The 14,172-nt window shown below is 41.3% G+C and overlaps 1 protein-coding gene across 4 annotated transcripts in view; it reads left to right on the forward strand.

Moving 5' to 3' along the window:
• The window catches only part of OSBPL1A (oxysterol binding protein like 1A), a 216,257-nt gene that overhangs the window by 9,004 nt on the left and 193,081 nt on the right, over window positions 1-14,172 (forward strand). For 3 of the 4 annotated variants that reach the window (XM_024757869.1, XM_024757867.1, XM_024757870.1), the window contains exons 2-5: window positions 281-457; window positions 3,460-3,582; window positions 9,804-9,889; window positions 10,754-10,828. In XM_024757869.1, coding sequence (XP_024613637.1) covers window positions 3,462-3,582; window positions 9,804-9,889; window positions 10,754-10,828 — 282 coding nt within the window. In that variant the 5' untranslated portion in view covers window positions 281-457; window positions 3,460-3,461. Of the gene's footprint in view, window positions 1-107; window positions 171-280; window positions 458-3,459; window positions 3,583-9,803; window positions 9,890-10,753; window positions 10,829-14,172 lie in introns of those variants that run through there. The other variant, XM_024757868.1, reaches the window with a different exon arrangement.

A 14,172-nucleotide genomic window follows, 5' to 3' on the forward strand; every position in this document is an offset into this window, starting at 1 on the left:
TTTTTTTTTGCGGTACGCGGGCCCCTCACTGCTGTGGCCTCTCCCGTTGTGGACGGAGCACAGGCTCTGGACGCGCAGGCTCAGCGGCCATGGCTCACGGGCCCAGCCGCTCCGCGGCATGTGGGATCTTCCCGGACTGGGGCACGAACCCGTGTCCCCTGCATCGGCAGGTAGACTCTCAACCACTGCGCCACCAGGGAAGCCCAAGCCTAAACTTTCTTTTGCTCAGGCTGGTATTAGCTGATTGCTTATTGGACATCTCCCTCTCTGTTTCCCACAGGAATCTCAAACTCACGACGACCAAATGGAATCACATCTTCAACCAAGATTGTTTCTGGTGTAACGGTTGTCCATCAGGGTTGGAAACCTTCTTCATCCTGCTGGTCTTGGTGACCTCATTTTTCAAGTCCCTGCTTAAATTTCACTTTCTCTGTGATTCCTTCCCATACTAATGCAGGTAAAGGGCTAATCATTCCCTTTGTCCTCTGTACAGCCACCGTCCCTTGTTCATTACTGTACTTGGCACATTTGGTATGATTGTGTGCATGTTTGCCCTGTCTGGGGGACAGGGACTGTATTGTCCATCATCATACCTCCAGTGCCTGTAGCAGTCTCTGTACTGCTGGGTACTCAGCAAACCTTTGAATAACTCTTAATTCCAATTGCAGCACTAATGAGCAGCTGTCGTGGTTAATATGATATTATAATGAACTGTTCAAGTAGATAATAGATTTAATTTTACCCTCTTCATATTTATTTTACAGAAGTTGAAAAACTTAAAAAAAATTTTTTTTCCTGTAAACCCAAAGTAGTGAGAACCCAAGGTAATAATAAACAATTTCTAGTATGTTCTGAAGATACTTACTTCAAATGTTCTTTGATTCATTCTTAAAAAGCAGGAAGAGAGGGCTTCCCTGGTGGCGCAGTGGTTGAGAGTCCGCCTGCCGATGCAGGGGACATGGGTTCCTGCCCTGGTCCGGGAAGATCCCACATGCCACGGAGCGGCTGGGCCCGTGAGCCATGGCCGCTGAGCCTGCGCGTCCGGAGCCTGTGCTCTGCAACGGGAGAGGCCACAACAGTGAGAGGCCTGCGTACTGCAAAAAAAAAAAAAAAAGGCAGGAAAATGATATTTCTATTGTCCTATCTTCAAGTTCACTGATTCTTCTGCCTGCTCAAATCTGCTTTTGAATCCCTCAAGTGAATTTTTCATTTCAGTTATTGTACTTTTCAGCTGCAAAATTTCTTTTTGGTTTCCTTTTAGGCTTTTATTCTCTTATTTTCTCCACCCACAGCTAAAGAATACTTTCACCATTGTTCTGTCTAAACAAAATTCAGGGGAAAAATTGTTATTAAAAAAATTTCCTTCTGAAATTCAAGAAAATATAGACATATTTACAATCTAAGAAATTATATGCAATCTAGCCATGCATTATTTTTTTTTTTTGGAGGGCATACCGTGCACTTGTGGGATCTTAGTTTCCCAACCAGGGATTAAACCTGAGCCCTGGGCAGTGAAAGCGTGGAGTCCTAACCACTGGACCACCAGGGAATTCCCTAGGCTTTCTATCTCTTTATTTTAAGTTTGTTCATACATTTTCTTGACTTTCTCCATATATTCATTTAGTTCTTTGAGCATTTTTAAGACATTTTTTGAAGTCTTTGTCTAGAATATCTGCCATCAGTTCTTTTTCAGGGACAGTTTCTGTTGATTTATTTTTTTCCTTTGAAGGGGCCCTGCTTTCCTGTTTTCTTTATACGCCTTGTGGTTTTTTTTTTTTTTTTGGCTGCTGAAAACTGGACATTTGAATCTAATGTAGTAACTCTAGAAATCAAATACTCCTCTTCCTCGGGGTTTGCTAATTTTTTGTCTTTTTGTTTGTTTTTGATTGTTGTAGACTGCCTTTCTGCTGAGGGCCAGCCTAAACTTAAGGTTGTCTGATGTCTTTTTTGAGACTTTGGTGGGCATAAACAGTCACATTGTAATTTTCCCCATATATGCAGTTGTTTGTGAATGTCCTAGTCTTTAAAAGAGGGAAATTAAGGGGAAATTTAAGCAGGAAAACAGAAAAAAAGAAGAGGGGGGAAAAAGGTTGCTGGCCCTTTAAATCCTCTGGCAGTCCAGGCCACCGGAGAGGCTTGCAGCAAGGGTGCCGGTGCAACAACAATGGCTGCCCACTTCTTTGTCTGCATTTCTGTGGTCAGAAGCAGCAATCAGTGATCAGAGCCTGCCACCCCAGTATTTGGAGGACAGGGTCCTTTTTGCCGATGGCGGGCTCCAGCAAGCTGCTCCAGAAGCACATGCACAGGTGCCTGCTGAGTGGCTGGAGGTGGGGGTAGGGAGCTGCTACCCCAAGAGCTGAAATTAACCACATTTAGCTTCCAAGTCTTCCCTGGCAGTTGCAAGCCTTCTGGAGGTTCCAGAGTTCCAAAGAATTGTTAGTTACCTCAGACAGAGTCGGCCAGTGCAGTTGTTGTGTAGGTGGGGAGAAGATCCCTGGTATTTGTTACTTGGCTATCTCCTGGAACCCTCGGTGTATTTTGCAGCTGAAAAGTACAATAACTGAAATGAAAAATTCACTTGAGGGATTCAAAAGCAGATTTGAGCAGGCAGAAGAATCAGTGAACTTGAAGATAGGACAATAGAAATATCATTGTCAAATTGTTGCCTCTCCCTCTGCAACATATGAAGGATTGTGTGAATGTTATTACAATATATAATATGCATAATATTATTAGTTTACTGGAGTGCACATTTTCTGTTAATTCCAGCATTTGGTGTGTTTAATTTTTTTATTTTTGCTAATCAGGTAGGCAAAAAAATATCATTGTGTTTGATTTATTTGCATTTAACTGATTATTAGTATGAAAGACATTTGTATTTTTTCTGGGAATTGCTGTTCATAACGTTTTGACATCAATGCTTTAAATTTGGTTGTAGTCCTTTATAGTTGGCTTGAGGCTTGGGAAGAAAATATGAGAGTTTATTTCTAAGTATCATAGCTCCAGGATCCTTATCTGTAATTTATTTTCTCACAAGTTTCTTACATTGTGTTAATTTACATTTCAGCCTTATATTTCTATACAAACTGCTGAATTGCCGTATTTTAACTTTATATCTGGTTATTGATGTTGTACTAATAACTATTTAAAAAATACCTTTCATAGACACAGTCTTACAGCAGGTCATGAGGTTGATTGTATTTTGCAGGTGAGGAAACGGAAGCTTTGAGAGAGTAAGAAACTTGCCCAGATGTCCAGTGCACTTCTTCAGTAATAATACAAAGGGCACGGAGTCTCAAGGTCAAGTTTTGGCCCTGCAGCTGATTCATTTAATCAGTTCTTGTGTCTATCTTATTAGCTGCAGAATGAAGATGATTTTTTTCCCTTTTATGTTAGATAATATCCAAAAGCTAATATATGTTCTTCGATAATAGCAGTGTTATTATTTTTTAAATCTAGAAATGAGCACAGAAGCAGAGCAACAGCTTCTCCATCATGCCAGAAACGGCAACGCTGAAGAAGTAAGACAGTTATTGGAAACCATGGAAAGGAATGAAGTAACTGCTGACATTAACTGCAAAGGTAACCTTTGAATGGATTTTTTAGCTTTTTCTTATGAGTATGCACTACTTTATCATTTATTTAGCACTAATCTTTCTGAACTTGAAATAAATTTTCATCTCTTATCCTAGGAAGAACCCCCATAAGAGTGGATACTCTCTTCTCCTCCCCTCTAAGTCAGAGAAATTGAGATCCAGTCTTAATATTGTCATGGGTCCTAAACCTTATGAACTACAAGGGTGACCCCCGAGTCCACAGGATGCATGCTATGATAATTTCTTTTTCTCGAAGACGTTGTAGGCGAAGCGTGTGAAGTACCTTAGAAATATTGTCAGACAGGATCCTACCCTCACTAAGATTAGTAGATTACTAGCTCAAACTAGTCTGCATTGCTCAATATGTACAGAATATGGAAGCTATGAAGTGCAGGGTGTTAGGGAACATATAAGAAGTATGTAACTGGAACTCGAAGGATTAGCTTCTTGGAGGAAATTATTCTAAGGTGATATATGAAGAGTACGTAGACTTAACCAAGTAAAAATAGAGAAGAAAGGGGGTCAAGGCAGAAGAAACGTCATATGCCAAGGTCCTGAGGTGAGAAGCAGCCCAGATGGCAAGGGCTTTTGCAGGCAGGAGGGGTGAGGGATAAGGCTAGGTGGGTAGGTAGCAGCCAAATCACAATGTGCCTTGTGTAGCAAGGTTACAAGTATATTAAACTCAGGGCTGCAGAGAAATAGGCTTTATTTTCTAAATTGGCTCTGATATTTCAACAAGCGCCTTCTCATTTTGGGAGTTTGGAGGACTAAGTATAAGTCTTTGGGTCCCTCCATTTCAGTAGCTTTTTTGATAAATGATTGGCCTCCCAGAGCCTCTCACCTGTGTTTTCCCCATCTCACCTGAGGTGGCCTGTAAATGTAAAGGCGAGCCTTGTTCTGTGTGGACGGGCTTTGGTTCCTTGGTAACCTGTCTTCCTAGTGCCCCTGAAGCATTTGTAGCTGAAGTAAAACTCAGAGTCAAATGCAGGTTTTTCCTAAGCACAGGTGGTGCTCCTTGGCTGTGTTGGGAGTCTCATCCTGGCTCTTGTTGGCTTTGTGTCACCCTGAACCTCTCATGTCTCCCTGTGGCACGTGGCCTAGGCTTGCTGGTTCACCTCCGCCACACTCCTGTGGGTGTGACCTTGGGGGTGTTGAGTGACCCATGGGGGCTCGGAGCAGCTCTAGGTAGCCAACATTTGGCCTTCCCGCTGCCTGCACTACTGAGTTTACTTTGACGTGGCCACCGTGCAGGTTGGTGCTAGGCTAGGTGGCCTGGTAGGGGACCTTTTCCTAGCATCCTACATGCCACTGCCTGTTCTCAGTGTGCCCTCGACTTATCTCACTCTCCGGGCTTAGAGTCAGGAGCCACATGCCCCGTTTTACGTCTTTTCCTCTCCCACAGCCCTCTGTCACTGACGGGTATTTTGTTCTGCTGTGTCACATTCTCCTGTCACAGAGCAGCAAACTTCATGGCCTCACCCTCCGTGTGGAAGGAGTATTATCTTTGTAGCAGTGAAGAAACCACGCTCTGAGTTGTCCAGAAATTACAGTCTGAGTCGGTTCTTGGAATGCTAAAGGAATTCTAAAAATCCTTCTCATCCTTCAACAGAAACCTCGTTCTTAATCTTTACCTTGGGATTCTGTTTCGAATGCCAGAAACATGCCTGGTTTGATGATCTTCAGCAGCCCTTTACTTTCTACCAACCACCGCGCCTCACCCATGGTTGCCTCAGGCTAGTTAGTGGAGAGTCACCTACTTGGAAATGTAAAACTGAGAGACAGATGTTACTGCTTTTTCAAAATTTCACCCTCATTATACCTGTCAGTCAGACTTGTCTTAAGGGCAATTTGAAGGGTTTATGTAGAGGAACAACGTAATCAGGTGATGTGAGTTCACCCAACAGAAGTGAGTGGGGAGGGCTGGGGCCGGGTGAGTGAGTGTCTCCACATGGGAATCACTGTGCCTGGCATTTCTTGGTTTTCTTTTCTATCTCATTTTGTTTTTCCAAACCCTGAGAAATTGAGAAAATGGTAAAGTGTAGTATAATTCTTCTGCAAGAATTAGAGCTCAACAATCAACATAGAGATGTTACTGGTTGGGAGGAATCCACTAATGTCAAGTTTAAGGGAGAGAGGGAAGCGCTGACGTGCATTTGAAGGTTAAGGTCAACACTTCTAGGCTAGGGGCACAAAGGAAGAGCTAATTGGGCAGTTTTGCTTGTAGCTGTTGCTGTTATGAGTGTGTGTTCATGGTCCCATCTGTTGCTAATGGCGAGACATTCTTGCAAATGAAATAAATACTAATATGTTTATACGCATAGCATGCTTTGTATAAATTCTATGAGTGATCTAAAAGATAAGTTTTTGAAAGCAAAATAAGAGCTTATTTTGGCAACATCAACACATGATTTTTTTTTTTTTTTTTTGTGGTACGCGGGCCTCTCACTGTTGTGGCCTCTCCCATTGCACAGCACAGGCTCGAGACGCGCAGGCCCAGCGGCCATGGCCCACGGGCCCAGCCGCTCCGTGGCATGTGGGATCTTCCCGGACCAGGGCACGAACCCATGTCCCCTGCATCGGCAGGCGGACTCTCAACCACTGCGCCACTAGGGAAGCCCTCAACATATGATTTTGTGTAGTGCTGTCCTGTTGCTTTGCTGGAAGGTCTGCATGGGAAGTTACTTGAGTGTATTACCTGTAACATCTGCTGGTGTTTCCCAGTGTTTAATATTCAGTATAGGGTACAGTTTTCTGTAAATATTTCTAAACTTGATATTTCTTATTGATAAAAAAATTTTGGGTGTCCATAATAAGTTATAAAGAGTATAAAGGATACTTGGAGCATTATATTTTCATGACTTAATAGCTCATTTGCTTATTTATTTTTTTATGTAGATACTGATTTGTTGATGGGGAAAGTATCTCTGCGACATTATTTACCAAAGTGAAATTAAAAAGTAGTTTTAATTATTAAAGATTATCAAGAACTTGTAGAGTATGGCCCCCTTTTTTTTTTTTTTTTAACATTTTTACTGGTATTTGGAGTATTTTAAGAATTATTTAGGATTCTGTAAATTGACTCCTTGATTCAGAATCCCATGTGGAAACACTAGATGGTGAGGAGACCCGTTCAGAAGCAGCAGCTCAGAGGAGACTGTTGTGGTTAAATGGGAGTAGAAGCAATGGGAATGGTGAAAAGTAGGCATAGTTAACATTTAGGAGGTAGAATTGATAGGACTGATTAAGTTGGGCAGGGGTGAAAAGGAGAAAGGCAGACGAGTGGTGCTTATTTCTGACTTGAGAAGAGAGGTGAATAATGGGGCAGTTCATTGTGAAAACGATGTGGGAGGGGGAACAGGTGTTTTTTCTGTGCACATGTGTATGTGTAAGGTAAGTGAGTTCAGCTTTGTACCTCCTGAGCATAAGATATTCTTGTATCGTCCAAATGGAGGTGAATAGTAGAGAGTTGGAAATGGAAATACGGATTTTGAAGTGAAGAGCCTATAAACAAAGCAGTGAGAAAGGGCCAAGAGGTGTCATTATTGGAGATTCTAGTAATGAAGGATAATCAGAGAAAGTGGAGTTTCCACAGAGCCCTGGGAAGAAGTGCAGGGCTGTGGAGGCTCTTGGCCTGGGCTGTCAGATGCCGTTCAGTGACGCGGTGCACTGGCTGCTGAAAAGTGCCCCTGGGATCCAGTGACACCATTTATTGGTAAAAGTTGAGGACAGTTTTAGTGATGCAGTGGGAAATGAACCCAGTGGGTGGGTAGCTGATGGGAGGGAACGCGAGGTGGGAAGCGTGAAGACTGGGGGAGGGGAGGGGAGGAGCGTGAGGAGGACGAGGGCTGGAGGGCGCCTGGGACCAGAGAGGGGGGGTTGGGTGCCTTTGCTTGTTAGGTGGACAAGACGCAAATCCTCACCTGCTCCTTCCTATTCCCAACTAAAGAGGGAGAGGTTGAAGATGAGGAGGAAAAGGAGTACTTGGGAAGCAGGGGGGCATGGGATCCGGGATCCAGGAAGCGTGATTATTCTGAGGCCTCAGGAGGAAGGATGGGTGCCTGTGGGTAGAGGTATGGGGTGGATTTGGTGCCAGGAAGCCCAGGGAATCCTATGAAAGCTTCTCTTTTCTTTGTGAAGCTAAGAGATCAGATCATTTGCTAAGAGGCAGGTGTCTGGGTAAGAGGCTTGAGGGGAGTGGTGAGGATTGAAATACCTGTGCTGGAACATAGGAGGGACACCTGAACGGCAGTGTGGGAAGGATTGCCGGGCAGCAGTGAAGGCTTTGCTGAAGTATGAGATCCTGACTTTATGGAGCCATGAATCCACAAGGTTTTGTTATTTTTCTTCCACCCCTGTTAGCAACCTGGGTGTGGTTATAGAAAAAATTGAGCTAGTGTGTTTATGAGGCTTCGGGGTTTTTCTAGGCTGCTGTGACAAAGATAGGATATTGAAGATATTGGCAAAGAAATGTTGAAGTGAGGGACCAAGAAATATATGCTGGATTTACCGAAGGAAGTGAAGATGGTGGGGGTATTTACATAGAGGGAAAGCGATTAAAGAACTGGAGGGTCAGTTCAGTTGAAGAGCAAGTCTGGGGGTTTGCCTGTGTGAGGAAGTGGGAAAGTGGGCACTCTGTGGGAAAGTGGGCTTTCTGTGTTCCTGAGTTCAGACGTGATGATGACATCCAGACTCTGGCCCTGGGGTTGGGTACCCCACGTGGAGCAGAGGCCAGGTTTGCGGGGAAGTGAGGGAAGCTGAGAGTCGGAGACACCAGGATACTGGCTCGTAGTAGTCACCCCTAGGATGGTGGCAGGATTTGCCGCAGGGAGAAAGACTGCTGCCCAGAGTTAACTGGTGAGGGGTGAGCCACTGGAGGCCGGTAGATGGTGGCAGAGAAAGCATTTGCAGGGCGGGTAGCGGTGCTTAATGTCAGAAGCCTCAGAGGAGGGGTTGTAACACGAGAGAGGTCATTGACCAAAGACCATGTTGGGTTTTGACGTGGAAATTCACGTGGCTCTGTGCCATGAGGACCAGTGGGGGTGTGGGAATGGGGGAGCCTCCCCCCGAGGGATAAAGGAGAATCATTGTCATCAGTAAGAGCTAGGTTAAGGACAGAGGGTAAAGAGAAATGTTCCATGCAATAGACCATGGCTCTAGGACGTATTGCCTGTGGAATTAGGGGTTCCAGAGGGCACCCATTTGAGAGGGAACAGTTATGGGAGTTTGGTAAGTGGCAAACAGTCACAGGGACACTGTTGGAGGTGACAGTCCCTCTGGGAGCTGTTAGAGCCCTGTTCTGGGTACACTGAGGCTGGTGGCGGGCTTTCTGTTGGCCCCAAACCTGAAATCCAGGAGCCGAGGGCAGCCGTTAACCTCCACCTCCTCCCGGCGAGGGCCGGGCAGCCTGCTGCTGGGCTTCGGGAGACCCTCTAGGGCGGTGGTGGGCTTTCGTGGCTTTCATAGGCTGTATTCTCTCAAGCTTCATTTGGAATTTTGGAGATCTTCTGAAGCTCTCTCAGGTCTAAGCTATAATGCCCTATTTTTTTTTTTCCTAAATTGAATTAATGTAGCTCGTTTTCACCATGCTCAGTTGTTTTATACCTCTCCTCAGCTGGGATCTGACATTTCGTTGCTTTTAATTTGGGTTCTTGTTATCTAGTTGGACTCTCCCATGCTGGTAACACTTATCCTCATTACCTGTGATTTTATCTGAAGTTAAGGCTCCGTTTTCAGTCACCGCCCGCAGCGCCGACAGCTTGCTAAACGGTGCAGGAAAGATTGGTTCCCAGTTCCCCTTTCTGTCCACTCTCCTGACATGGGGCAGGTTTTCAACGAGAGGTGCTTTTCAGGAAATGCTGTGCCAAGAGACCCACGTGTTCGTTTGCTGATGGCAGGGTGGTTAGACACTCACTCGGCACCATAGAGCAGCAGGCCAGTTTGAATGTAACCCCCATCAAGTCTCCTTCCACCCTGTTAAGAGTGAGGACATCGAGTTAGGAAGGTGGCCGCAGAATCTGGGTCCTGTGAGTTCTGACCCATCTCACTCGGAACATGTATTACAGTGTCATGTCTCCTGCCTCTCACTCATCAGCAGTGCAGTGTGAAAGGGAGCCACCGGCCAATGTGTTGGAGCAGAGTATGAAGGAGAAATTATTTTATTCACTTACCTCAGGAACATCTAAAAATACCTCTTTCATTTTTTTTTAGGAAGAAGTAAGTCTAATTTGGGCTGGACACCGCTTCATCTGGCCTGCTATTTTGGACATAGACAAGTGGTCCAGGATCTGTTAAAGGTATATGTGTGGCTTTAATTTTTAAATAAATAAAATATGGCTATTATGGAAATTATAAACATCTTGGAAAAGCCGTCTGGGCCATGATGCATAATGGCCTGTTCAAAGAAGTTGCTAATCACTTAATTGTTCTTGGCTAAATACATGAATTAGGGTAGCCTGACTAATTAAAATTCTGTTTTTTCAGTCATTTGATTTTTACATCATTGACTTTTTAGAGTTGCAAAAATGGACATATGAATTAATGAAGATACTATGTTGTTTTTTGAGCATAGTTAAAAAAATGACCAAAGCACATCCTTTGTAATTAAAAAATAATGTCAGACTCTCTTAGTGAGCATGCTGTAACTTAAGAACTCATATTTCTCAATTCTGTGATGAATAATTTTTCACACATACTGATATTTCTGAAATTGGGTTTCATCTTAAAATTGATCTGGTGGCCCCAAACCTGAAAATCCAGGAGCTAAGGTGGCCCTTAAACCTCCAGCTCCTCCACCATTTAAATGGTGGCATCTTTTTCTTTTTTTTCCCTTAAACTCATTAAATTAAATTGGTGGAGAAAATGTGCTATTTTATTCAGAGACGGTTCTCCTTTTTTTTCAATATGAGTGTTTCTAAAGTAGAGCAAAGGGTATATAGATTTTTAAAGAAAAGTAGCTTTTTATTTTCTACCTATCAGGTAGATTTTTACTATAAGCTTACTGTTTTACTGTGAACTGAACTTATTTTTAGTTGTGACAGCCAGTCAATATTAACAATTATTTTAATTTTTTGAATATTTAATATATTTTTAGGGAACTGTTTTCACCTTTGTATATTTCTTGATATGTGGAAGATGCTAAAAACTTTCATGTTTACTAGGCTGGTGCAGAAGTAAATGTATTAAATGACATGGGAGACACGCCACTTCATCGGGCTGCCTTTACAGGACGAAAGGTGAAAAACATTCTCTGTTCAATGTTTGCAAGTGAAATATTTGGAAGAGCAGTCACAAATGTTTTCTCCTTATAACCCTAGGAATAGCAACTGCGAAAAGCCACAAAAAATGTATAAACCAGCATTTTGGGTTAAAAGACCTCACGCTCTTAGTGATGGACAGTGAGGTCAAGTACGAAGGTCATGGAGACTCTACCCTCGTGTCCCTGATAGGAGCTCATTCAGTCTATGCTTGTGTCCTCCAGGGATGGGGAACTCCTGCACCTTCTTCATCTTCTTTTTATTTTTAAAACAGCTTTATTGGGGAATAATGTACATTGCATGAAACTCACCTGCTGTAAGTGTACATTTCAATGGGTTTTTTTTTTTTATACATTTACACAGTTGTATGACCACAACCACAATCTAGTTTTGGGACAATTCCATTCCCCCAGAAAGTTTCCTCATGCCTGTTTGCATTCATTTCCTGCTTCTAGCCAAGCCTCAGGCTACCGCTGATTTACTTTCTGTATCTAGATACTTGCTTTTTCTAGAAATTTCTTGTAAATGGGATCATACAAACATTTGTGTCTGACTTTTTAAATTTAGTATAATTTTGTTAAGGTTCATCCATGATGTAGCATGTATCAGTAATTTGTTCTTTTTATGGCTGAATGACATTCCATTGTATGGATATACCACATTTTTTAATCTATTCACTGTTCATTGGAAAGATTCTTTCCCCATTGTATTGCCTTGACACCTTTGTTGGAAATCAGTTGACCATAAATGTAAGGATTTATTTCTGGACTTTCTGTTCGCTTCTTTTGGTCTGTATTTTATCCTTGCACCAAAAGCACACTGTCTTATTACATTACTTTGTAATTAATTTTTTAAAAAATATTTATTTATTTGGCTGCTCTGGGTCTTCGTTGCCACGTGCAGTGTCTTCGTTGCCACATGAGGTATCTTCATTGCAGTGTGCGGGACCTTTAGTTGCAGCATGCGGGATCTAGTTCCCTGACCAGGGGTCAAACCTGGGCCCCCTGCATTGGGAGTGCAGACAGAGTCTTAACCGCTGGACTGCCAGGGAATTCCCTGTAATTAAGTTTTGATATTGGGTAGTGTAAGTTCTCCAACCTGTGATCTTTTGAAAAATTATTTTGGCTATTGTCAGTCAAAAGTTTGTGTTTCCATGTAAATTTTAAGATTATTCTATTAATTTCTATAAAAACACCTGTTGGAATTTTGATAGAGATTGTGTTGTCTTGAACCTGCAGGTCAATTTGGGAAGAAATGCCACTTTAACAACATTGTCTTCCAGTCTGTGAGCATCAAATGCCTCTCCATTTATTTAGATCTTTAATTTCTTTCAGCAGTGTATTGAGGTTTTCAGTATACAGATCTCATTTGTTAAACTTCTATGCATTGTATTCTTTTTGGTGCTATTTTGAATGGAATTGTTCTCAATTTCTTTTTGCTATTATATAGAAAGACAGTGTTTATGTTGCTTTTCTATCTTGTGTCCTTGCTGAATTTGCTTTTTAGTTCTAGTAGGTTTTTGTTGATTCCATAAGATTTTCTATATACCAGATCATATCATCTGCAAAATAAAGACATTTATTATACTTCTTCCTTTCCAATCTGGATCCTTTTTCCCCTCTTTGTTTACTAGCTAGATTCTAGTATAGTGTTGAATAAATACAATGAGAGCAGAAATCTTTGCCTTATTTTTTGATCTTTGGGGAATAGCATCTAGTCTTTAACCAGTAAATATGATATTAGTTGTAAGTTTCTCTTAGATGCCCTTTATTAGGTTGAGAAAGCTTTCTTGTATTTCTAGTCTATTGAGAGTTGTTTTTTTAAATCGTGAATGGGTGTCAGATGTTTTTCCTCTGTCTTTTGAGATGATCGTGTGATTTTTGTTTATTAATCTATTAATATGGTATATTACATTAATTTGGAGATTTCAAGCCAACCTTGCATTCCTGTATAAATCCAACTTGGTATTGGTTAATAATCCTTTTTATATGTTGCTGGATTCTAGTATTTTCTTAAGGATTTTTTGGGTGTGTATTCACGAGAGGTACTGTTCTCTAGTTTTCTTGAGATGTGTGTGTCTGGCTTTGGTAACAGGGTAATACTGGCCTCGTAGAATGAGTTGAGAAGTGTTCTTTCCTCTTCTGTTTTCCGAAAGGCTTGTGAAAGATTATTACTTCCTTAAATATTTGATAAAATTCACCAGTGAAACCATCTGTGCTTAGACTTCCTGTGTGGAAAGATCTTAAATTACTAAATCAATTTAATTATTTAATATAGATCTGTTCCGAGTTTCTACTTCTCCCTGAGTCAGTTTCGGTTATTTTCTTTCTAGATATTTTTCCATTTCACCTAAGTTGTCTAATTTGTTGGCATAGGTTGTTAATATTATAATTTTCCTTGTGGTTTCTTCTTTGACCCACAGGTATATATAGAAGTATCTTGTTTGCCAAATATTTGGAGATGTACCAAATTTGTTTCCATTGTTGATTTCTAATTTAATTTCTCTTGTGATCAGGTAACTTACTTTGAATTGTGTTTTGAAGAATGTATTTTAAATTCTTTTATAATATATTAGGAATTATTTTACAGTATAGCATTTGATCTATCCTGGAGAATGTTTATTGAGTGCTTGAAAAAAATGTAGTCTACTTTGAGGTGGAGTATTCTATAAATGTAAATCAGGTTAAGTTAGTGATGGGGCTGTTCAGTTCTCTTATCCTTAACTGATTTTCTGCTTGTTTTATCGAATACTGAGAGTGAGGTATTGATGTCTCAAACTATGAATTCTTGAATTGTATATTTTTAATTTTGTCAGATTTCGCTTCATGAATTTTGTGGCTCTGTTAGGTGCATATCCATTTATAGTGGGACTATGTGGGATATGTTATATGGGATATGCCTTCCTGATGTGTATTGACCTTTTTTGTCATTATGAAATGTCTTTCTTTGCCTTCAGTAATATTTCTTACCAGAAAGTTTATTTTGTTTTATGTTAATATAGCCAATCTAGCTCTCTTATAGTTACTGTTTATATGTCTTTTCCTCTCCTTTTACATTCAACTTCCTTGTGTCTTTGAATCTAATGTCTGTTTGTTGTTGGCAGCATATAATTCAGTTGTATGTTTTTATCATCTGAAAATTTCTCCCTTTTGATTTAGTTTAGTCTAGTCACATTTAGTTGTTAATAACTTTGGATCTACATCTTCTATTTGTACTTGTTTTCTATATGTCTCAGGTTTTTTGTTCCTTAGTTCCTCTTTTACTGCCTTCTCTGGTTTTTTACAAATATTCTTTGGTATTTTATCCCTTTGGATATTAAACTT

The sequence above is a fragment of the Neophocaena asiaeorientalis genome, unplaced genomic scaffold (assembly GCF_003031525.2).
Source record: "Neophocaena asiaeorientalis asiaeorientalis breed wild unplaced genomic scaffold, Neophocaena_asiaeorientalis_V1.1 scaffold142, whole genome shotgun sequence".
NCBI classification, from domain to species: domain Eukaryota; kingdom Metazoa; phylum Chordata; class Mammalia; order Artiodactyla; family Phocoenidae; genus Neophocaena; species Neophocaena asiaeorientalis.